This window comes from Malaya genurostris, chromosome 3 (assembly GCF_030247185.1).
Source record: "Malaya genurostris strain Urasoe2022 chromosome 3, Malgen_1.1, whole genome shotgun sequence".
In the NCBI taxonomy this organism is placed as follows: Eukaryota; Metazoa; Arthropoda; class Insecta; order Diptera; family Culicidae; genus Malaya; species Malaya genurostris.
In genome coordinates, this window is record NC_080572.1 from 8,848,150 (window position 1) to 8,874,609 (window position 26,460).

The 26,460-nt window shown below is 37.0% G+C and overlaps 2 protein-coding genes across 2 annotated transcripts; both read left to right on the forward strand.

The window, feature by feature from the left end:
- The first annotated feature begins 14,659 nt into the window (after positions 1 to 14,659).
- On the forward strand, positions 14,660 to 19,324 carry LOC131438803 (uncharacterized protein K02A2.6-like). Its single transcript, XM_058609094.1, has one exon. The coding sequence runs from the start codon at positions 14,660 to 14,662 to the stop codon at positions 19,034 to 19,036; it is 4,377 nt and encodes a 1,458-aa protein (XP_058465077.1). The 3' UTR covers positions 19,037 to 19,324.
- Positions 19,325 to 23,379: 4,055 nt separating this feature from the next.
- On the forward strand, positions 23,380 to 24,365 carry LOC131437765 (uncharacterized). The gene is made up of 3 exons (XM_058607322.1): positions 23,380 to 23,600; positions 23,662 to 23,913; positions 24,228 to 24,365. The coding sequence occupies exons 1-3, from the start codon at positions 23,598 to 23,600 to the stop codon at positions 24,327 to 24,329; spliced, it is 357 nt and encodes a 118-aa protein (XP_058463305.1). The 5' UTR covers positions 23,380 to 23,597; the 3' UTR covers positions 24,330 to 24,365.
- Positions 24,366 to 26,460: the final 2,095 nt, after the last annotated feature.

A 26,460-nucleotide genomic window follows, 5' to 3' on the forward strand; every position in this document is an offset into this window, starting at 1 on the left:
CAACGAATTTCATATCAATAAATTTTCATGTTTTATTTGTATTTTAAGTATAATTTCGATATTCTTCTATTCATCACTCACTTTCATTTTCTCCGTACAACTTTTATTTATGTGTATTCGAACCAAAATTGATTTTTTTCTATTCTCAGACACTGTTCGATTTTTAAGCTCTCTGGAGTTGTTCTCTCTGTTTCACTTGATATCCTTGCGTCATCTTATAACCATTGATTATCGCTTGCAAATCTAAAGTATACTCATAGCCCGCTTTATTCTTATCTCAATCTATTAAATGGCATCTGAAAACTACGCACGAGGCTGATTATAAATATAAATATATTGATACAAATAAGAAAACTTCAATAATTCATATTTGAATATAGTGATATTCCAAGACAACTGTTATCGTTTAATCGCAATTGGATTCTTTTCAGGTTTCACGAACGAAGAATTTTGTCAGCGATTAGAAATGACTAATCGATCTATTGCTCTGATGCTGGAGCACTTGCAACTTACCATGAGAAGAGGATTTTCCACTCGGAAAATCCATTTTATTTTTTCGTTTTATAATACCCGATTTGCAGTTTGTTTTGTTTACTTCTATCATTTCTTCAATATTCAGTAACCAGGGTTATGTTATTCGAAATCAATAATTTATCAACTTGTGTTGCCAGTTTCAACATTTTCTCAAGCGATTACGTTTTGACAGTAGCAGTTGTAGCGTTTAAAGGAAATCAACTGTCTTTAGTGGAAGTTAATAACTTAATGATCATTTATTACCAAAGAGATATTCTTAGCCTACTTGATTATTATATATATATATATATATATATATATATATATATATATATATATATATATATATATATATATATATATATATATATATATATATATATATATATATATATATATATATATATATATATATATATATATATATATATATATATATACACTACATCTCTTCCTTGTTTTAACTATAATATTGAAATAATTATTTATGCTTACATCTATACAATGAATAATCATTTAAATAACTAGGTATTTTAGTTTTTCTTCGATTTCCACGTCTCCTTGTTGGCCCTACCAACTCGGTTTCATCTTTTCTCTCATCAAATTTTTCGAATGGATTTGCTGATATACATTTCTTCGCATGATTCACATGCCTATCTATCTCAGCTCTGGTTGCCAGGTTCTTTACTGTCAGTCTAGTTCCTGTTCTTTTTAACACTAGATGGGGTTGCGGGTTGAAATTTGTTGTTAATTTGTTTCGCTTAACATTGTTTTTAATAAATACTGTATCACCCACATCGATATTGGATTTTCTAGCTTTCCTTTTTGTGTCTCCAAACGTTTTTCCTTTTTCTTTTCTTTCACGATCAGTTGTCTTTATACTATTATTTGTAGCTCTATTTATACTTTTCATTGGAATTTTATCTCGAATTGTACGTCCAAAAAACAGTTTTGCTGGCTCAACGTTTGTAGTAGAATGTGGAGTTGAACGATAAGCAAGAAGAAAATTCTGCAGATCTGATTTCCAATTTCTACCCATCGCAACACTAATCTTTACAGTTTTTAATAAAGTTTTATTGAATCTTTCAACTAGACCATTTTGAAATGGTGCGTATGGTACGGAATATTGAATATTGATTCCGTTTGTAACACAGAATTGTTTGAATTCTTCTGAATGGAAAGGAGGCCCATTATCACAAACTATCTCTTCGGGAAATCCAAATCTTGCAAATATAATTCTTAGTTTAAAGACGGTAACAGTAGCAGTTATTGACGACATCATCTCTATTTCCGGATATCGTGAAAAATAGTCAACTACAACAAGTAGATGTATACCGTTTTCAACTTCAGTGAAATCGAGAGCGACCTTCTTCCATGGACCTGTTGGCATATGTGATCTTATCATGGGTTCTGTTGAGCATTCAGAAACTAATAAACATCCATGACACGTATTTACAAAGTTTTCAATCATAATGTCAATTCTGTTCCACCATACTTTCTGTCGTAATCGTTTTTTCATTGCTACTATACCTAAATGAGGATCGTGAGCAAGCTGCAAAATACGGTTTTGCAAACATTTGGGTATAACAATCTTATTGTTCTTCAATACAATATTTCCATCTGTTGTTAAATCGTTTGCAATAATTTTATATCTACAAAGTGTCTTAGGCCATCTTTTTGTTGGATATGGTAACCATCTGATCAGTTCGGTTAATTCTATATCATTTCGCGTGGCGTTTATTAACTCCGCATCCGTGAGAGCTACGGGACACTTATCAGTACAAATAAATTGAATAATCCTTTCCGCTTCTTCATCAAAACTCTTAATACTGCTGTCATTTTCTTGATATAGTCTTGAAAATGGGTCTGCAATATTAGCTTTTCCAGGATGATATATTACTTTGTAATCAAAAGACATCAATCTCAATATCCATCTTTCTATCCTGGCACTTGGCTTTGCTCTTTCTCCGAAAATCGTAACTAAGGGTTTATGATCCGTAACGAGCCAAAAAAATTTTCCATAAAGGTAATAGTAATATTTCTCGACAGCCCATACTAAAGCAAGTGCTTCACGTTCTATTTGAGCATACCGTTTTTCAACGTCAGAAAGGGTTTTCGATACATAACTTACAATTCGAAAAATTTCATTATTATCTTTTTGGAACAGGACAGCTCCTAATCCCACTGGGCTAGCATCAGCCATAACATAAGTTTCTAAATTTGAATCATAATAGGATAGAGTTTCATTTTCCGCAAGCTTCGATTTTAGTTCTACAAATGCTTCCTGGTGATTAGTTGTCCATTTAAATGGAACTCCTTTCTTTGTTAATGTGTTTAAAGGTTTTGCAATTGTTGATAAATTCGGAATATAACGATTTACAAAAGTTATCAATCCTAAAAAACTTCGAACTTCTTCAGTTGTTTTAGGTTCTCGAAAATTTTTAATGGCTTCTAGTTTTTCATTTGATACCTTCACTCCTTTTTCAGATAAATTATATCCAATGAACTCTATTTCATTTACACATTCAATAGTTTTTTTTTTTTCGTTAAGAACTACATTCCTTTCACGTAAACGCTTCTTTACCATTTCTGTTCTAGTTCTTAAAGAATATACATCAGGTGCGTATATTAGAATATCATCAATAAATATGATTATCCAAGGGAAATCTCCTAAAATTGTTTCCATACACTTTTGAAACAATTCTGGCGCTGCCGATAATCCAAAAACTAAACGCTTATATCGCATGAGACCAATTGGAGAAATGAATGTTGTAATGTATCGACAATCTTCTCGTAATTTAAGTTGATAGAATGCTTGTTTTATGTCAAATTTTGAAAAAAAATTACTTCCTTTTAATTTACAAGCCATTTGTTCCATTGTAGGTAAAGGATGAACCTCTCGTATAATGGCTTTGTTAGCTTCTCGCAAATCAATTATTATTCTAACCTTAAATATGAAACATTCTAGTAGTATAAAAAATTTTTATTATTACCTATTTTTTTTTCAACCTCATTAGCACTTTTTCGCTTTATCAACATTGGTGAAACCCACTCAGATGCTTCATTCACTCGTTCAATGATATCTTGATTTTGAAGTTCTTTTAACTTAAAAAGAGTAAGTTCTTCTAATGGGATGGGTATACGTCGTAAAGTCTGTTTTACAGGTGGGATCGATTTATTTATTTTGATTGATGCATACATATCTGCCAGAATATTACACTTGTTATACGAGTTTCTTTACCATTTTATATACTTTACCTTTAATAGAAGGGTAGGGTGTTTGCGGAATTTGGTGTAAAAATTTTACTATACCTAGAGCTTCAGAAGTTTTTCCGGATAATAACGAACACTTTCCATTTTGTATTACATATAATGTTGTGTCACAATTTGAGTTTCCGTACTTGATTTCCGCCTCGATCTCTCCAAGAACTACCAAAGGTTTATTGCTTCCATATGCTTGGAAAATTTTATTACTCCCTTTCCTCACACCAAAACTTCTGAATCCAATACGCTTCATAGTTTTCCAATCAGCCATACTTAATACATCTTCATCGGCTCCAGTATCCACGACGAACTTTATTAGGACTCCTCCAACATCAACCATAACCGAACGTTTTCCGTTAATATGAAAAAGATCATGGATTTCGACTTTCTCTGTAGTATCTTCTATTTCCCGAATAAACTTTTGTTTTCTGGCTTTCTGCATATTTTCATTTTTAATTTCAGAGGGATTATGAGGCTTACTAATGATGTTTTGCGAGTTTCTCCGATTCGATTTACAGCATCTTGCGAAATGTCCAATCTTACCACACAAACGGCATAACTCGGAACGTGCGGGGCATTTTGGATCATTTCCTAAATGGTTTCCTGAACATCTGTTACATTTATTCTTTCTTCTAGTAAGTTCACAAACGTCTGCAGAATCAAACACGCCTTTATTTCGCAACTCTTGAACCTGAGCCTTTACAGATTCATGTGTTCGACCAATCTTCATCATATCTTCCAAAGTACGATCACATTCCAGGTATTTGGCACGTAGTTTATCATCTGCTTCTGTAGCAAACACAATTTGATCCATTATCATTTCATCCAACTGGTCTCCGAAATCACACAAAGCTGCTTGTGATCTAACTCTTACAATGAAATGATCTAACTTCTCATGGGGGTTGAATTTAATCTGGCGAAATCTAAATCTTTCGTAACGTAGAGACATCCTGGGTGAATAATAATCATCTAGGACATCCATTGCGGCACGGAATGGATTATCTATCACATGTGATCCTTCAAACTTAGCAGTTTGAGCGATTTTCCTTACATCGGGTCCTCCAAAACACATAAGAGCTTTATATTTTTCGTCGTGATCTTCTACGGACTTTAGAGCTAAATAAGCCATGAATTGTTCTTTCCAAGCTTCCCAACAAATTCTTGCTCGACCATCACCATTTTCCACAAATGGTGGTATGTTAAAATCCAACTGCATTTAGAAAAGTTATTCTTATTAAAATTTAATTATGAAAACTAAAACAAGATAAATTTATTTCTGAATCACACTTATAGCCTAGGATACCTGTAAACACAATTTGAAATAACTATAGAAACAGTCATGGCAACAGTTGTGGTCATGACAACTTGTAACATTTTTTTTTTCAAGCCTCTTAACTAAACGAGCTGGTCGTGCTGTTTACTGTTGGACTAGTGTCTCATCTTGAAACAGGCAAATCAAACGAGCGGATCGTTCTGATTATGGATGAACTTTAATCCCATCACAGATCGAATCAATCATACGAACGGATCGTGTTGATTACAGATAGACTTGTGTCTCATCTTGAAACTGGTAAATCAAACGAGCGGATCGTTCTGATTATGGATGGACTTTTGTCCCATCACTAATCAATTCAAACAAACGAACGGATCGTTACAATTCTAGACCACCAAGGTCCCATTTTTTCAAAATTATGTTTTCGGCCAAATATCGACTCACGAAATATATCCAACTAAACTTGAGTTTTTTTTTTTTACTTACTTTAGACATTCTGTCAAAATGAGCTTCAAATTTTCTTGAGTTCTTGAAAACTTTTTTTTTTTCAAAATCCCACTCGTCGCCAATGTAGCGTTTAAAGGAAATCAACTGTCTTTAGTGGAAGTTAATAACTTAATGATCATTTATTACCAAAGAGATATTCTTAGCCTACTTGATTATTATATATATATATATATATATATATATATATATATATATATATATATATATATATATATATATATATATATATATATATATATATATATATATATATATATATATATATATATATATATATATATATATATATATATATATATATATATATATATATATATATATATATATATACACTACAGCAGTTACTGAGGGGTAGTTAAATTTGCGATACAGTTTTGATAGACGAGTGTCAGGTGTAGCACTGCACCGGTGTAGTGCAGTTTAAAAACGAAAACGACATAAGTTTGTGAAAATCGGTTTAGCCATCTCCGAAAAAAAATGTTGCACTTATTTTCCTATTTTTTGCACATTTCACCCCATAAATATGGAACCGGAAGTCGGATCCTGATGAAATTCAGGAATTTAGTATGGGACTATAAGACCTTTCACTTGAATCTAAGTTTGTGAACATCGGTTTATTCATCTCCGAAAAAAGTTGGTGCACTTATTTTCACATTTTACCTCATAGCTCCGGAACCAGAAGTCGAAATCTAATAAAATTCAGGAATTTAGAATGGGACCAGAAGACCTTTCATTTGAATCTAAGTTTGTGAACATCGGTTTATTCATCTCCGAAAAAAGTAAAAAAACGTTACATACACATACACACACACACACATTTTGTGTACTCGACGAACTGAGTCGAATGGTATATGACACACGGCCCTCCGGGCCTCGGTTCAAAAGTCAGGTTTACAGTGATTGCTAATTTTTTCTATATGAGAAAGGCAAAAATGGGCTGCTTAGAATGCTATTGATGAACTTTGAGAGCTGCTTAAAACCGTTTTCGTTTTTGAACCTACACGCGGGCGACTCTGACTCCGAGTAAAACGAACACGTGGTACGCGCCCTAAACAACAACTCATAAAAAAACATAAAAAATAAACAAACTCGCATGGATGCGTGGTGCGACCCGAGAAAATTTTCAGAACGAAACTACGCAATTTTTTCCGATCTAGAGCGACCCCAGGTGTCTAAAACAAACATATCAAAAGTTGTTTAGGCGACTCTAGGTCAGCTCTCGGGCTGCTTTGATCAATAAACAAAAACAGTATAAGCCAAATATGTCCCTTTTATCTATATGTTACTTTCGGTTAGTTGGGTGCCTTGGGCCAAATGTCAACAAATTTTCAAGTTCAATTTATATGTAGAAATTGTAAAAGTAAAGGTAAGAAGGTATAGTAAAATGCCAGAGTGTGGAATGTTTTAATACCTTTCATTTACAGTTACAAAAAATGTCAAGTGAAATATGGACCAAGGCTTCCGACTCTCCTCTACTGATTAAGCTACATGGCAGTTACATTTTCTAAATACAGCAAAGAACGTCGAAAGACTTGGCTGATAGGTTAGATAAGTAAGATATCCTATTCAATGTAAACAACCTTTGCAAGGCTTCTACTAACTACGATGAGCTAAATTAGACCTTTCATTTAAATCTAATGTCGTTTTCGTTTTTAAATTGTACTACACTTGTGTAGCGAAAGCTGCACTTGGACCGTTCGTTTTTACCAATCGCACTACATCAGTGCCACACTTTTTCTGCACCGATACCACTGGTGTAGCACTCATCAAAAGTTCGGTGTAGCTCTGGAATCGTTTTTTGTAGTCAATGGTTACTGTTATGTTATGTTTTCATAATTTTTGTTCGTTTATTCATGCCATGGTGTAGCCGACGACATCTTGTTAATATGATGTCTTTGCTATACCGAGCCCCCCTACGATGGTGTTTGAAATATCATATTATGCCCCGGGCGCAAATTATCCTAGGTTGGGGAGAGTCAGTAACTTTGGGTAGGCGTATGCCTTGAACCAGTCATGTTTTATCAAAAAGTATTGAAGGAATTTATTTGAACTTTTTATTGTAAATAAAATAAGTAATTTCTGTGTCTTCCATCCAAACTTCATCAAAGTTACTTGATTATTTCAAAAGAAACAAAAATCTTTTTGAGACGACAATGTAAATTTTTGGGTTCAAGATTTTTTCTCATTAAATTGACAGAATTTAAGTTCAGTTTTGCAGAGATGAATGAAATTGAGTATCAGAGAATATAAGAAAGATCTTAGAATGCACAACCGGGTGACTTGATCCACAGAGCAGTAGCCTTGGGCCACTGCACATGAACAAAGAACAAAGCGAAAAAATTCAGGAACGGCCCTGAAATGTGCCGGTTCAGACAAAAAAAAAACGTTGGAAGCCCTCAACTCCAACTTTATTTCAATTTTTACATTTACATAGATATATATATATATATATATATATATATATATATATATATATATATATATATATATATATATATATATATATATATATATATATATATATATATAAATTGAAATACATGATACATACACATATATCAGAATTTATGATAAAATTTTTAGTAAAAATATGAATTTGTGACTAAATACAACTCTAAACCTTTTTTTATTTCGCAGTTTTATCAATTGAAACAATTATGAATTCATTCTAGTTGGGATCCAAGGCACCCGCCATGGAGGGTACCCAAGCAACCAGCATACTATCATATATAATACTATGGTATTCTTCAAAATAATTTTCTTCGATTCTTGAGAAAATAACCGAAATCGGGTGTCTACTGACAAAACTATCAATTGGAGAATATTTGAGGTCGATTTAGGAATTTTTTAACGTTTTTTTGCTTTTTTCCACAGGACCATTTATTTGAAGCCAAATTTGTGAAAATCGGTCGCGCCATCTATGGAAAAAGTAAGAACACATATTTTCATTTTTTTTGCACATAACTCCGAAACCGGATGTCAGATCCAAATGAAATTCAGGAATTTAGTATGGGACTTAAACAGCTTTTATTTGAATCTAAGTTTGTGAAAATCGGTTTAGCCATCTCCGAAAAAAGTTGGTCCACTTATTTTCACATTTTTTGCGCATTTTACCCCATAGCTCCGGAACAGGAAGTCGGATTCTAATAAAATTCAAGAATTTAGTATGAGACCACAAGACCTTTCATTTGAATCTAATGTCGTTTTCGTTTTTAAATTGCACTACACTTGTGTAGCGAAAGCTGCACTTGGACCGTTTGTTTTTACCAATCGCACTACATCAGTGCCACACTTTTTCTGCACCGATACCACTGGTGTAGCACTCATCAAAAGTTCGGTGTAGCTCTGGAATCGTTTTTTGTAGTCAATGGTTACTGTTATGTTATGTTTTCATAATTTTTGTTCGTTTATTCATGCCATGGTGTAGCCGACGACACGACCAGGAACTTCGAAGAAAAATCAGCAATAAAATTGTCCGTTGACGATTTACCGCCAGTTACCACAAATATAGCGACCCCTTGATAATGATAAAAATAATCTTCTCGAGCAACACTGTTTTCGTTGCTACAAGCTAGTTACCAAGGATCCACAGAATAAATAAACATTTTTGGAAAATTTGTGGAATCGTGAATTCCTGAGAGCATTTAAAAGATGTAGAAATGCGACAGTCATTGTCACAACTAAGGTGAGTGCCTGAATTTTGTTTCTGCGTTTTCTGAGTAGAGAAAGCATTAGTTCATTTGTATGTAAGCTTGCCATTGTAACGTTCCTAACACAGATTTCTATTCTTTGTAGTTCTTCGAAAGTTGAACATGAACAGCCAAAATGAAACCAAAGCTCAGAAAACGTAGCTCAAAGACAACATAATCGGGCGGAAGAAAATGTAATGCGTGAAAAAAAACGTCGCTCGATTTTTCGAAATAGAAAACAATGAAATTGAAACAAAAGGCGGTGTCGATGATAAACGAAAAATTTATTCTGCTGAAGACGTTGGTCCAGAAGCCAAACATTTCATAAATTGGATGAGATTCGTTCGTTGTTTGGGTTCGTGAAACCCGGTCGACCTGTTGTGGCATTCAGTACAACAAATGAAACATTGCTCATCTGCTACATGAGTAAAATAGTGTATAAGTAAAATTTGAGAAGTATGGAAATTGAAAGCATTTGGATGCACAAACAAATATTTTTTTTATGATTCAAATATATTTGCTGCATCGCGATTGCTTAAAGAAATCGTTTCTCCTTTACTTAGTTTCCTCTAGCAATAATAACATTCAACGAATTTCATATCAATCAATTTTCATGTTTTATTTGTATTTTAAGTATAATTTCGATATTCTTCTATTCATCACTCACTTTCATTTTCTCCGTACAACTTTTATTTATGTGTATTCGAACCAAAATTGATTTTTTTCTATTCTCAGACACTGTTCGATTTTTAAGCTCTCTGGAGTTGTTCTCTCTGTTTCACTTGATATCCTTGCGTCATCTTATAACCATTGATTATCGCTTGCAAATCTAAAGTATACTCATAGCCCGCTTTATTCTTATCTCAATCTATTAAATGGCATCTGAAAACTACGCACGAGGCTGATTATAAATATAAATATATTGATACAAATAAGAAAACTTCAATAATTCATATTTGAATATAGTGATATTCCAAGACAACTGTTATCGTTTAATCGCAATTGGATTCTTTTCAGGTTTCACGAACGAAGAATTTTGTCAGCGATTAGAAATGACTAATCGATCTATTGCTCTGATGCTGGAGCACTTGCAACTTACCATGAGAAGAGGATTTTCCACTCGGAAAATCCATTTTATTTTTTCGTTTTATAATACCCGATTTGCAGTTTGTTTTGTTTACTTCTATCATTTCTTCAATATTCAGTAACCAGGGTTATGTTATTCGAAATCAATAATTTATCAACTTGTGTTGCCAGTTTCAACATTTTCTCAAGCGATTACGTTTTGACAGTAGCAGTTACTGAGGGGTAGTTAAATTTGCGATACAGTTTTGATAGACGAGTGGGACTATAAGACCTTTCACTTGAATCTAAGTTTGTGAACATCGGTTTATTCATCTCCGAAAAAAGTTGGTGCACTTATTTTCACATTTTACCTCATAGCTCCGGAACCAGAAGTCGAAATCTAATAAAATTCAGGAATTTAGAATGGGACCAGAAGACCTTTCATTTGAATCTAAGTTTGTGAACATCGGTTTATTCATCTCCGAAAAAAGTAAAAAAACGTTACATACACATACACACACACACACACACACATTTTGTGTACTCGACGAACTGAGTCGAATGGTATATGACACACGGCCCTCCGGGCCTCGGTTCAAAAGTCAGGTTTACAGTGATTGCTAATTTTTTCTATATGAGAAAGGCAAAAATGGGCTGCTTAGAATGCTATTGATGAACTTTGAGAGCTGCTTAAAACCGTTTTCGTTTTTGAACCTACACGCGGGCGACTCTGACTCCGAGTAAAACGAACACGTGGTACGCGCCCTAAACAACAACTCATAAAAAAACATAAAAAATAAACAAACTCGCATGGATGCGTGGTGCGACCCGAGAAAATTTTCAGAACGAAACTACGCAATTTTTTCCGATCTAGAGCGACCCCAGGTGTCTAAAACAAACATATCAAAAGTTGTTTAGGCGACTCTAGGTCAGCTCTCGGGCTGCTTTGATCAATAAACAAAAACAGTATAAGCCAAATATGTCCCTTTTATCTATATGTTACTTTCGGTTAGTTGGGTGCCTTGGGCCAAATGTCAACAAATTTTCAAGTTCAATTTATATGTAGAAATTGTAAAAGTAAAGGTAAGAAGGTATAGTAAAATGCCAGAGTGTGGAATGTTTTAATACCTTTCATTTACAGTTACAAAAAATGTCAAGTGAAATATGGACCAAGGCTTCCGACTCTCCTCTACTGATTAAGCTACATGGCAGTTACATTTTCTAAATACAGCAAAGAACGTCGAAAGACTTGGCTGATAGGTTAGATAAGTAAGATATCCTATTCAATGTAAACAACCTTTGCAAGGCTTCTACTAACTACGATGAGCTAAATTATCTTTTCCACATTATATGATGACCGCCGATGATAACACCAGCAGAGAAATTCAGAGACGTATTTTGGCAGGGAATCGTGCGTAGTTTTGGATTCAGGAAAACCCTTCGATCGAGAAAAGTATGGTTATTTGAAGGGGAAAAGCTTGCTTTTACCCCCAAATTTATGCTAGGTGCACATAACCATTTTCTTAAGTTTACGTTTCGTCTTCGACTCATCAGTGCGTCAGCAGATTATGCTGACGCAAACCCCCGGATCAACATAATCCGCTGAGCAGACGTAAAGTTAATGCTATTTGCAAGACACTTTTTTATTACACAAAGGAGTGTAACGTCTAAACTGACGTCTCGAACGAAACAAGTTTCGGCTTACTGGCCGTACAGATTGTGGTTAGTTATTATGAGAAAAGTATGCCACCGCACGAAATTGACCATCTACAAAACGCTCATTATATCGGTTGTTCTCTATGGCCATGAGACCTGGCCTATGTTGGCAGAGGACCAATGCACCCTCAGTGTTCTCGAAAGAAAGATACTGAGGACCATCTATGGCGGAGTGCAAATGGAAGACGGAACGTGGAGACGGCGTATGAATCACGAATTGCAACAGCTGCTAGGAGAACCACTCATCGTACGAACAGCTAAAATCGGACGTCTACGATGGGCTGGGCATGTCATAAGAATGTCGGACGACAGCCCACTGAAAATTGTTCTTGAATCTAATCCGACTGGTACAAGAAGAAGAGGAGCGCAGCAAGCAAGGTGGATTGATCAAGTGGAGGGTGATCTCAGAAGCGTCCGTGCTTTGAGTGGCTGGCGACGAGCAGCCATGGACCGAGTTATATAGAGACGTGTGCTTGATACAGCAAAGGACACCCCAGGACTATAGCTGTTAGATTAGATCAGATCAGATCAGACATAATATGATATTCCAATGTGTTTGCACTATTGGAATTTCAGTGATAGCTACATGGTATTCAATGTCATGTCGAATATATAAGATAATCATATGAAACATAAAACTCTTCTTAAAGTTATTTTGACAAGATTTTTATATAGCGAATGAAAATTGCAATCCGAATCAAATTTATTTGCTCGCCTTATAATCACTAATAAATAACTAATTTAGATGAATCTAAATAAGATTTTTGTTTCAGTGTACTCCCTCTACCACACTGAAAATTATCATGTGCAAACAGAGAAGCCAGATCTGCAGATTTGTCTGTAAATATACAGATTTCGTACATTAGGTTTTTTACCGTCACTGCTAACCTCAATCGGATGAACACTTTTTGACAGTCCAGCAGTACTGTTTGTAAACAGAAATTTCTTTTGTTTGTTTATTGACATATTGGATCAGATCATTTACGGTCCGTATCGCCTAACAAAAGTTTTAAAACATTTGTTCACGATTGAATACGGTTCGTTTTTAATATTTATTAAATAAAAGTGACTAGTTGCAAAGTGTAAAGATGATTGTTTTAGATGTGCTCTTCGATTTTTGTTTAAGCTTGTTTGTAAACAGTACCGCTGAACTGTCAAGGATGAATACTTGTTCATTTGTGTCGTCACCAGAGATGCCATTTTTACAGATTTATCTGTATTATACAGATTTTTACATGCGCATACAGACTTAATACAGAGTACAAATTTCTTACAGATTTCTTAAATTTAATACAGATTTATACAGATTTCACCAAAAGTATTAAGGAAAAAATTAAACTATCTATTAGTATTTGATTGCAATGACGAGATAAACGTTTAGGAATCAACGAACAAATCACTTTTTAAAATATATATTTTTGTGCAGATATTTAATGAAGAACACTGAAATCCATTTATATTAAAAATTGTAACTAAATTGAACTTAAAAGTTAGACAAGTCTTGGCATCATGAAAAATTATTGCCAGACTGACAGTTGTATTACCTGACTCGACGTTGCATATTGGGTTTTGAAAATCCATCTCAACTTATGAAGTGAACATTTTCAAATTAGACAAATATATGGCACCATAATTCAATTGTTGTTGATAGGAAAAAACTATAAAATTTCGTCGATGAATATAATATAAGATATGAAATTTTATCTACCACTCTATAACCATAATCTATTGGAATAACACCTTTTAACATAATTGTATTGTAGAAATTTCATTTTATTAGTGAATACAGATAAATACAGATATTTTATACGAATCAACACAGATTTTCTATGAAAATATCTGGCATCTCTGGTCGTCACGATAAAAAACCTAATAGTGCTGCACGCTTAAAAATAGTTACTCAAAAATGAGTAAGATCTCACTCATCTACAGAAAAAGTGGAACAACTCTAATTTAGAGTAACTCCGAAGTTACTCAAATTTGAGTTCTTTCACTGGAAACGATATTTGGGTAAAATCTACTCATTTACTGAGTAATACTTTATTCGTACATGTACAAAAATAGAGTAACTATCACTCAAATTTCTTGTGAAATTTTATTTCACATATACCAAATTTGCAAAAAAAAATGCTCCTTTTCTGAGTGTATTGTATTAAAATGTTAAATAATTGAACTCAATACTATATCAAGTGGTGGTCGCTTGGAGTAGTGTGTTATGCTCAGGCACCAATCATACACTTATTCCTCATAAATTGTTGCAGCCAACCAAACGGCAATACTGGCTACACTGCCATTATGCTCTCGAGTGACAGTTATGCTGCCACTGCGTTGACGCATATGTTGCAGTCAGTAGATTACCGCCAGTCCAGCTAGAGAGAGATTCAGAACAGTTGTCTAACAGGACAGACAACTTCTTTTATTGTGTCTTGTGTAACATGTCTTTATTAAGTATTAAAGTATAGTGGTTCAGTTTTAAAATGTGTCTATTTATTACTTGTCTGTAAGGACACGCAAATACTGTTCTCTGCTGTCCAACCACACACACAAGATACAACAGTGGCGACGAGTCCAGTGGAAAAGTGATAAAAGCTAACCTCACTTTCACATCACCCACGTGCAACAAGACAAAAGGATGAGTATCCCGAATGGACAGCAGCATGCCTTTCTGCAGCAACAAGGCCAACAGCAGCAAGTTCCTCCAGCTACGGATGAGCTCCTTCGTCAGTGTTTGCACCTGATGACACAAGTTCTCCAGCAACAGCAGAACAGTCAGCAGTCACAAGAGAACTTCATCAGGCAAGTCGTTTCGGAAGTGCATGCGGGCGCAGCACCCAGTCCGGAACAAATTCTCGATTCCCTTGCTGGGAATATCAAGGAGTTCCGCTACGACGCGGACAGTAGCATCACGTTTGCAGCCTGGTTCACGAGGTACGACGAGCTGTTCGAAAAGGATGCTGCTCGGTTGGACGACCAAGCGAAGGTCAGATTGCTGCTCAGAAAGCTGGGAACATCTGAACACGAAAGGTACGTCTCTTTTATTCTGCCGAGAACACCGAAAGAACATACTTTTGCAGACACGGTCGCAAAATTGAAAAGTTTGTTCGGGGCGAAAGAGTCGGTGATCAGCAGGCGATACAGAACCCTTCAGATCGCTAAACAACCGACCGAAGACCACATAGCTTATGCCTGCCGTGTGAATAAGCTCTGCGTCGAGTTCGAGCTGGGAAAGTTGTCAGAGCAACAGTTCAAGTGCTTGATGTTCGTGTGCGGACTAAAGTCTGAGCGTGATTCAGAGACTCGGACCCGACTCCTGTCACGGATTGAGGAGAACAATAACCTCACGTTGGAGCAATTATCGAATGAATGCCAGCGTCTCATCAATCTCAAACACGATAATGCTATGATCGAATCTGCTGCATCTTTCGATCAGGTTAATCAGCTCAAGCAGAAATATGACAGCAACCGTAACAGACATCAGCTGTCTCCCAGGTCAGATGCGAACAACACAAAGCGGAAACCCGATACTCCGTGCTGGTATTGTGGTGCGTTCCATTATGTTCGTGACTGCCCGTACAAGAACCGTCAATGTCCCGATTGTAGTCGGTACGGTCATCGTCAAGGATACTGTGCAAGTTCCAAGAAGAAGAAGAGAGGTGGAAAACGTTCGGTTGCCAGCAAGGTTGTCGTTGTCAACATGTGCAACGTGCAGAGGCGGCGAAAATTTGTCTCCGTTGTGCTAAATGGAACTCACATCCATCTTCAGTTAGACACAGCGTCCGACATCACGGTCATCAGCAAACCGATCTGGCGAAAGGTCGGTAGTCCCAGATTATCACCATCTACAGTGAAGGCGAAAACAGCATCTGGGAACATTTTGCCACTCGAAGGTGAATTTCGCTGTGACGTCACCATCGGCGGAAATACTCGCAGCGAAATTATCCGTGTAACTGAAAAGCAGCTGCAACTTCTCGGATCTGATTTGGTCGATAGTTTCGATTTATGGTCCGTGCCAATGGATACTTTTTGCTGTCAGGTATCTAGTTCTTCGACTTCCAGCGCAGCGCTTAGTTCTGCATTTCCAGAAGTTTTCAGTGAGAAACTTGGGCTCTGCAATAAGGTACAGGTGAAGTTAGACGTAAAGGATCAGTGCAAGCCCATTTTCTGTCCTAAACGCCCGGTTGCGTACTCTATGTACAACGCAGTCGATCAAGAGTTGGACCGGTTACAGCAGCTGAACATCATTACACCGGTCGACTACTCGGAGTGGGCAGCACCAATCGTCGTAGTGCGCAAAGCAAATGGTGCCATTCGTGTTTGCGGAGATTATTCTACAGGACTCAACTCCGCTCTTCAGCCTCACCAATACCCGCTCCCTCTTCCGGAAGACATCTTCGCTAAGCTGGCTAACTGCAAAGTTTTCAGTCAGATCGATCTTTCGGATGCATTTTTGCAAGTTGAGGTCGACGAGCAGTTTCGTCATCTGCTCACCATCAACACGCACCGTGGTTTGTTTCATTACAATCGTCTTCCACCTGGTGTAAAGGTAGCACCGGGTATCTTCCAGCAGCTCATCGACACCATGCTAGCCGGGTTGGAAAAAGTTTCCGGTTATCTCGATGACGTTATCGTTGGCGGTGAAGACGAAGCAGCTCACAACCGCAACCTGAAAGCAGTTCTTCAGCGAATCCAGGATTTTGGGTTCACCATTCGAGCCGAAAAATGTACCTTCGGCAAGAAGCAGATACCGTATCTGGGCTACATTGTTGACCATCGAGGTCTGCGTCCAGATCCAGCCAAAATCGAGGCAATAGTGCAGCTTCCGCCTCCCACTGACGTTCACGGTGTACGTTCCTTCCTCGGGGCGATCAATTATTATGGGAAGTTTGTCCCGAACATGCGAATGCTTCGCTTTCCGCTGGACAATCTGCTGAAATCGCAGTCGAAATTCCAGTGGACAACGGAGTGCCAGCGGGCATTCGAGCGTTTCAAGCAGATTCTCACCTCAGATCTTCTACTAACGCACTACGATCCGAAAAAGGAGATCATTGTTTCTGCTGACGCATCGTCAGTTGGTGTTGGAGCCACAATCAGTCACAGGTTCCCAGATGGCTCCATCAAAATAGTACAGCATGCTTCCAGAGCACTTACGAAGGCAGAACAGAACTACAGTCAACCGGATCGTGAAGGTCTAGCTATCATCTTTGCCGTCACCAAGTTTCACAAAATGATCTTCGGACGACGCTTCTTGCTGCAGACTGACCACGCTCCGCTGCTCCGAATCTTCGGGTCCAAGAAGGGCATACCGGTATACACAGCCAACCGGTTACAGCGCTTTGCCCTCACTCTACTGCTGTACGATTTCACCATCGAGTACGTTCCCACTGATAAGTTCGGTAACGCCGACGTGCTGTCCCGGTTGATAAACCGACACGCGCGACCAGATGAAGACTACGTCATCGCCAGCATAATTCTCGAGCAGGATGTTAGGTCAGTAGCAGTTGATACAGTAGATGCGTTGCCTCTTACTTTCAGAAACGTCGCTCGAAGTACCCAAGCTGATCCAGTTCTCCGGAAGGTCTACCGTTTTATAACCGACGGTTGGCCTCAAACGAAAGCAATCGATCCGGAGCTAAAACGATTCCAAGTCAGACAGGAATCCCTCACTACCGTTGATGGATGCATACTGTTCGCTGAACGGCTCGTCATCCCAGCTCTGTACCGCAAGCGTTGCTTAGATCAGCTTCACAATGGTCATCCTGGTACACAGCGTATGAAGGCCATCGCCAGGAGCTACGTCTATTGGCCATCCATCGACGAAGACATCGCCGGTTATGTGAAAACATGTCGGCATTGTGCAGCGACTGCCAAGTCACCGCCTCACGCCGTCCCAGTGCCATGGCCGAAGGCATCGGGACCTTGGCAGCGTGTTCACGTAGACTTTGCCGGTCCCATCGACGGTGAGTACTATTTGCTAGCGGTCGACTCCTTCTCCAAGTGGCCGGAGATAGTGCAAACCCGACGAATCACTGCAGTAGCAACCATCAGTATTCTTCGAAGTCTATTTGCAAGGCTCGGTATGCCTGTAATGCTAGTATCGGATAACGGTACTCAGTTTACGAGTGTGGAATTTGCCAACTTCTGTGCTCTCAACGGTATCGAGCATGTCACAACGGCCCCGTTCCATCCCCAGTCTAACGGCCAAGTTGAAAGGTTCGTTGACACCTTCAAGCGGGCCGTCAAAAAAATTCAAGAGGGGAGAGGATCCATTGCTGAAGCTCTAGACACCTTCCTGCTAACCTACAGAAGCACGCCCAACCGCACTGGGCCTGAAGGTAAATCACCGTCTGAGGTTATGTTTGGTCGTCGTATACGGACTTGTCTGGAGCTACTTCGCCCATCATCAGCAATTTTACCAATGACACCGCATGTTCAGCAAGATCAACAGCGAAGATCGTTCAATCGAAACGAACTGGTTTTCGCAAAGGTTTATCACAGAAACACTTGGAAGTGGGCTCCTGGTGTTATTCTGGAGAAGATAGGTAATGTGATGTACAACGTTTTGGTTGATCGTCGAGTTTTGCGTTCCCATATCAACCAATTACGATGTCGTACTGGAACTGTTTCACCCAACACCGGTTCTTTATTGTCAGCCAGCAGTAGTACTAAATTGTTGCCGCTCGACGTCCTTCTTGATGCCTGGGATCTACCGAAGCTTTCAGACAGTACATCCGCAGTATCATCCGTTGGCTCACCGCAGTCTTTGGTTACGCATAGCTCACAATCGCCGACGTTACAGCCGATGACACCGACACGTTTGTCTTCTACTCCCACAAGTGTTCCACTACCTCAGCTAGTGGCAAGTCCGTCGTCCTCGTCATTATCTTCATCTACAGCAGCATCAACGGAGTTCGAGTCAGCGACCGAAGCAGACCTGGTGGAGACTTTACCGCGTCGTTCCACCCGGACCAGAAGTCGGCCACAATGGTTCGACCCGTACCACCTTTATTAAGAGGGGAGATGTTGCAGCCAACCAAACGGCAATACTGGCTACACTGCCATTATGCTCTCGAGTGACAGTTATGCTGCCACTGCGTTGACGCATATGTTGCAGTCAGTAGATTACCGCCAGTCCAGCTAGAGAGAGATTCAGAACAGTTGTCTAACAGGACAGACAACTTCTTTTATTGTGTCTTGTGTAACATGTCTTTATTAAGTATTAAAGTATAGTGGTTCAGTTTTAAAATGTGTCTATTTATTACTTGTCTGTAAGGACACGCAAATACTGTTCTCTGCTGTCCAACCACACACACAAGATACAACATAAATGACATTTGAGCATATTCGATTCCATTCTAAAGCACAACACGAAGCTGATCATTCCGGTTTTTGCAGACACAACACCGTTTCACAGTGGTTTGAATCGACAAAAACGTGAACTTAATTCTCTAGCTGCTAAACCGTTGATCCGATATACATAGTTCCTTTGGAGAACTCATTCACAAAAATATACCTCGTGATTTGATCACATTAAAAAATGTGCAAAGCCTACTACGATAAAAGTTCATTTCAACAACTTTTTTCCATTAAGAGATAGAAAAACGATGTCTTCGACAAAGTTTTAGAACTTCCAACGAGAAAAAACTTTGCCGAAGAAGCTATAGGTCTAACGCATAAAGTTTAGGATATATGAAGCATTTTCGTTTGAAGCCACTTAAAATCAATTTTTTGTACATAACTTTTTTCGCAAATATTTTCAGTGTCTACTATGTTCGAGACAATTACTAAAAACATAAAATTACACATTTTTGTTGAAGACTGTGCATGGTTTGGCCTTTTCCCTAAAAAGTTATTTAACATTTAAACTTTTATATACACTAACTTTAACTACTAATAGGAAGCAGGGTCGCAGACCAAAAGGCACATACATATACTTTTTGGAAAGCTTAAATCAAGTAATATATAGTTACGAAGTGTGTAGCGTGGCCTTTTTAAATTATGTGAATGAGACAACAAAATATAAAGTGCTTTTTTGACGATTTTTTTAGCAAAAACATTTACTAAAACTATTTTTGGTTTATTAAAAAGAGCTTTGTAGGAAATGTCTACAAATTGGAATCGGTCGTTAGTGTAGCTTGGTGCAATTGTGTAATGATTGAATATAATTTAATGATGCATTCTTGTATGCAATTGATCGAACTAACGAAGCATATTAACGGGCTAATTAAATTTCGACAAGTTTTACTTATTCTTTTAATAGAATATTCTTTATCCGTTCTTTCAATTCCAATCAAATTCATTTCAAGGATGATATTCTACATCATTATCAGTACGCCTAAAAACATCGTTTAAATTTAATGCTTCTGAGATTAATTTTTATGTGTTGGTATGTGTAAGTGTAGCCTGTTTGAAAGGCTGAATCCTTTTTGTAAAATCATGTCATTCTACGAATCATGTCATTCTACCATACACTGAAAAAAATAATGAAATTCTCACGATTTCTAAATAAATAGTACTATGAAATGGACACCAGTTGAATAAAAAATTCGATGCAAAACCATCCTCGATGTAAAACTAAATTGGAATACATTAATTTCAATGAATATGACCGTTTATATTGACGATTAGTTTTACTTTTAAAGTATATTGAAAAATGAAGAACAGCGAAGTAACTTTATATTACATTTCCTGTTCCAAATATGCGCTGTTGGTGTTGGTGAGAGCAGCGCTGCATATTATTTTTAAGAACACAAAATAGTTGGTTGATAATACAAATGCTGGAACATTTGGTCGATAATAATATTACAATAAAATGCGTGAGTGATTCAACTTTACATAGAGGCGTACACGGTAAAGTATCAAATCAAACTATCTAAATTATGAGTCTAGACATTTTTTTTGAAAGAGAAATGCCTGAACTTGAATATAAAAACGTGCACAGACTAAGAAAACAAAAAAAAAACAAGTTTGTTTGGTTTTAGGGAATTTGTAACTAATCTGTTGCCTTACTGCAATTCTATTACATTTTCTACTGAAGTCGGTAATATCTCGTGATTTTTTTGTAATAATGGTCAATAAGACACCTATCAATATTCACTTTGAAGAGGAATTCCGAAAGACGACTCGTTGAGAGTAAGTCATAATAGAAAGGTACAGTGAAAAGTCTTCTCTTTCGTCTGGTGCTAAAACTAATGCTCTATTTTTTATACCTCGACTGCAATTTCTTGCAAAAGTTGTTGCCTAAAGATAACTTATCGGTCGATATCACAAAAAAGCGTGATATGAAGATCAACAATTTTATTATTGTACGTTTTTACTAAGAAAATGGTAAAAAGCACTTTATATTTTGTGGTCTCATTCACACAATTTAAAAAGGCCACGCTACACACTTCGTTACTTTATATAACTTGATTTAAGCTTTCCAGAAAGTATATGTATGTGCCTTTTGGTCTGCGACCCTGCTTCCTGTTAGTAGTTAAAGTTAGTGTATATAAAAGTTTGAATGTTAAATAACTTTTTAGGGAAAAGGCCAAACCGTGCACAATCTTCAACAAAAATGTGTAATTTTATGTTTTTAGTAATTGTCTCGAACATAGTAGACACTGAAAATATTTGCGAAAAAAGTTATGCACAAAAAATTGATTTTAAGTGGTTTCATACGAAAATGCTTCATATATCCTAAACTTTATGCGTTAGACCTATAGCTTCTTCGGCAAAGTTTTTTCTCGTTGGAAGTTCTAAAACTTTGTCGAAGACATCGTTTTTCTATCTCTTAAGGGAAAAAAGTTGTTGAAATAAACTTTTATCGTAGTAGGCTTTGTACATTTTTTAATGTGATCAAATCACGAGGTATATTTTTGTGAATGAGTTCTCCAAAGGAACTATGTATATCGGATCAACGGTTTAGCAGCTAGAGAATTAAGTTTACGTTTTTGTCGATTCAAACCACTGTGCGTTTGTGTTGATCGACTCACCCTCGAAATACGCGTCTCACTAACAAAAAATACAACCTGTTGCTACAAATGGTTATTACAACTTTGAGACTTATCGCGAATGCGAATAGTAACTATAAAACGAGATTTTGCGTTAAACTCAAATTTAGAGTAGGAGTTACTCAATATCATTGATGATAACTACTCAATTTTTGACGTTTCCATGTATCATTTGAAAATGAGTAACTAGTACTCAAACTTTGAGTAACTTTTTCTAAGCGTGTGCAAACATTTTTTGTTGTGCAGACTTTTGAAAAACGAGGTTTTCGTAGACTTTCGTCAAAATTTACAGACTATTGAAGTTGTTGCGACCTTTTTTTTTTTGCTCGCCAAATCAGTATCATACTTTATAGAGAAATGCTTGCCAGAAAGACATACTTGCTGACTCCAATTTTTTTTTCGGATATACACATTTGCAACCCTTTCTGAAGATTTTTCAAATTTTTACCAGGCATGTCTGTGTGCAAAGCATTAGAATTATCACTACTTGTAGAACACATGAAATTCATGGAAATATACACTTAACCCAGGAAATGTGTGTAAAAACTGTTGATATTTAGAGGAAATCGACATTGTTTTCCATATAGATTTCAATTGAAACGCGGTTGACCGAGTCAAGTATTTTGCACATACATTTGTGATGTACTCATTTCACATGTAGTTCGATTCAATAGCAAAACACATGGTTTGATGGAAATTTGAATTAAAGAAGGGGTCGTAAGTTAATTGGTAAAATTAGGATTACTTGCTTTACTAGTGGGATTTTGTTTTGATAGTTAATTTTCAAAACTTGACTAATTTGTTCCTTTTTGGGTTTTGATGTTAATTGAGTGGTCGTTGGAAAAAATCAATAACCATTTGCCATTTGCATTATTTTTATTTTGTGTTGAATAAGTTTTGTTTACGATTATTGCAAATTGCAGAGGCATCAAAATTATATCACGGTTCTCGCATTGAGAGGCAGTGCTGGAGCATTATTACACTAATCGTCGCTTGGATATTAGTTAAGTAAAAAAATATGAATTCAATGAAAAATTATTTGCTTTATTAGTGGGAATTTTTTCCAATGGATAAATAAGATAGGGTAAAGACTGTGAAAAATGTATAATTTTGTTTCAATGGGTTTGAACCCTGAAACCCGTTTGAATTGATTTTAAGATTTTTTTATCACATTCTAATGGGAAGTTAACATGCAAATTACTTGCAAGCTCATTTTTTAAATGTAACAGATTATAAACCTAATGTTCTTATAATGCGATTTTGATTGCTTTCGAATATGCAATTCAAAATAAGGAATAAATATTTCGACAGTTGAAACTTCAGCTTGTAGTTGCGTTTGAACCGATAACAATGTTCAATTACATTGGAATAGTTGTGTTATGTTTCATAACGTTCAGGGAAACGGAGACTATAGGAAACAGCACTTATCATACATCCGATGACAATTGTCGCAGTCCACCACAGGGAGTGAATTTATCCACCTGTTGCAAGGCACCAATTCCTTTTGATGCCGAGGTGTTGGCGAAATGTCAAACTGCACAGTTAAAGTGGATATCGAATAAAAGCAACGGCAAATCAGACATGGTCAGTACATATAATGAAGAATTTCAATTTTACTTATGTGATACGAGTTCATGTTGAACAGTGCGGTTCCGAGTGCATCATTGCCCAAACGAAAGATATATCGAAATTTTTCACCACCATAACACTCGGATCTCCTGTACTTTGGTTAGAATGGCTTTCGATGTATTTCACCTCATTGAGCTACTGTACTTTGAACAAAAACTATTGGGAGCATTATTTCACTATCGCAGTAGGCAGTAATGCAACGACAGTTGATGTTTGCGAGGTGGATTTACTGGCTGTGGCAGATTGCATAAGCAAAAACACTTTTCTAGTAAGTTAATGGCGTTTTGGTTTTTAATTTGCACTACACCGATGCAGAGGCATGAATAAACAAACAAAACATGAACAGTAACCATTGACTACATTAACCGATTCCATTGCCCAGAGCTACACCAAACTTTTGATGAGTGCTACACTAGTGGTATCGGTGCAGAAAAAGTGTAGCACTGGTGTAGTTCAATTGGCAAAAACGAACGGTTTCAGTGCAACCTTACCTACACCGGTGTAGTGCAATTTAAAAACAAAAACGACATAAGTTGTTAGTTCAATTGTATAATGTGAAGTTCAACTTCTATAATTTTTCAGACATGCCCGAGTCGCAACGAAAGTAAGGAGTGCATGGCGGCAGTCAGTTTTTTGAGTAACTCTTGTTTGTACAGTGATCTGATATCCCGTAATTTCTCCTAACAAGAATTGAAGTTTAATAAAATTTTCGGATTGTTATGTCTAGGCTTTCAAGATTCTTTTTAAATGTTGGATGATGGGATATATTCTAAAACTAGAATTTTGCCGAGGAAAATTGAAAAGCTCTTGTAAGCACCTTTGAAGAGATGACCGACTTAACAACCGAAGCCCGGAGGGCCGAGTGTCATATACCATTCAACTACGTTCGCCGAGACAAAGACGCTGTGACAAAGAATATCACTCAATTTTCTCAAAAATGGCTGAACGCAGAATGGTTCACAAACTTAGATTCAAGTCTTATGGCCCCATAAAAAGTTCCTGAATTTGATTTAGATCCGACTTCCGGTCCGGAATTACAAGGGAAATGTGCAAATTTATGAAAAAATGCTCTCGGAAATTTCTTAACCGATTTTAACAAACTAAGAAGCAACTAAAAGATCTTGAAATCCTTTCAAGTCTCCAAAAGCTTGATCCAGATTCGACTTCCAGATCCGGTATTACAGTGCGATTAGTGAAAATTTTCAATTTCATGAGGACTTTTTCAAAAGCGATGGCGAAACTAAGTGCATAATAATAATTATAAAATTATAAAATTTACTGCTAAATTCATCTAGTTGGCCGATCTTGTTAGTTGGTGAATATATAAAACTACTTTGAGGCTACTACTTCCCGGTTTCCATTTCCGAAAGCACCGATAATAGTGAAGAAAAGCCCTAAAAACGGAACTCACTTCGATTTCTCCGAAACGGGTAAACCGATTATTCACGAAACATAATGCAAATTAAAGCTCTCATTGTACAATTTTATTCAGATCCGACTTCCGGTTCCGAAATTATAGGGCGATGAGTATCAAAACAATTAAATCGTCATGCAAAATAATGATGCAAAAGTTGTACGCGCCGGTAGAAGAAGAAAACACCGTCGGCTACGATCCATTCACAGCGTGCTTTGTTCAATTTCGTATAACGTGCAAGGTTGCCACATTTAAATCTATATTTTTCAGGTGTAAAATATGTAATTTGGAAATCTTTTATTTAATTTGTGCCCTTTTGTATCGTTTTTTCGCTCGTATTTCATTTGTATTCCCCATAACGCTAGCAAAATCAAAGGTAGCTATGATTCGATCGAAAAATCAATACGTCGTTATTCATAATAAGGGCGATTGCCTTTCTCATATAGAAAGATAAGCCCCATGGGGTTGTTCGAGCCATTGATGTGGAACAAGGCAACCAAAATTTCTATTGATCTACGATCAAACAGTTCATCTAATCGTCACACTTTTGAATCCGCAATTGCACGAGAGTCTGCTTAGATTGATCTTGATTAGGAACCAACACCGAACATGGTTTGTCTTGATTTGTATTTGCTTTATAGCCGACGAAATTACACCAATATCCCAAATGTATGCAATCATATCTTTGTACATACTTGCGATACGGATTTCGAATATGATCAGGAATTTAGGATAATATTTTGAACAGTGTGAGATAACCACAAACAACTCAAAAATTAGATTTTCTCCAAATTTGAAAACAGCGGAAAACTTTTTACATCCGCTTGGGTTTTTCGCGCAAGAACGACGATTTTGAGGTAGTCAGGTACATATCTTCAACTGAACGTTATAAAAGGGAAACCGTGGTCGAAAATCGATAAATTATTCTTGTGCGTTGGATGGAAGCAGACGTCGGGGCGAAAAGACGCATTCAAATAGCGGCATCGGAGAGTGCACCTTCTGCGTGGTTAAAAACCTCAAACGCTCAGATCTTTGTTCTCAACTTAACTAGGATAATCCAGGAAAGAATACTGAGTTTCGCAACAGGAACTTCCAGCAAAAGCTTCGAGAAATTCTTCCACATTCAAAGCCCTTCTGGTCCTTAAGAAAAAACCGAAGCCTATTCCTCCTCTGATGTCACCCCAGGACGCAGCTGAAGGAAAACCTTTAATCACACCAGTAGAGAAGACAAATGCGCCGGTTTCGACATTACATTCAACATTGAGCTGAAACATTTGAGTATTCGCTCATTTGTCTTCTTAGCTAAAATTTTTAACAGGTGCTGGGAGCTTGGTTACTTCCCGTCAAAGTGAAAGTTAGCTAAAGTTATCCCAGTTTTGAAACCGGGGGAAGATCCTATCG

Bases quoted from the DNA above. Each gene is read 5' to 3' on its own strand.
- LOC131438803 (XM_058609094.1), top strand. From the start codon at position 14,660: ATGAGTATCCCGAATGGACAGCAGCATGCCTTTCTGCAGCAACAAGGC.
- LOC131437765 (XM_058607322.1), top strand. The intron at 23,914-24,227 runs GTAAGTTAATGG...ATAATTTTTCAG, and splicing joins TAAGCAAAAACACTTTTCTA to ACATGCCCGAGTCGCAACGA.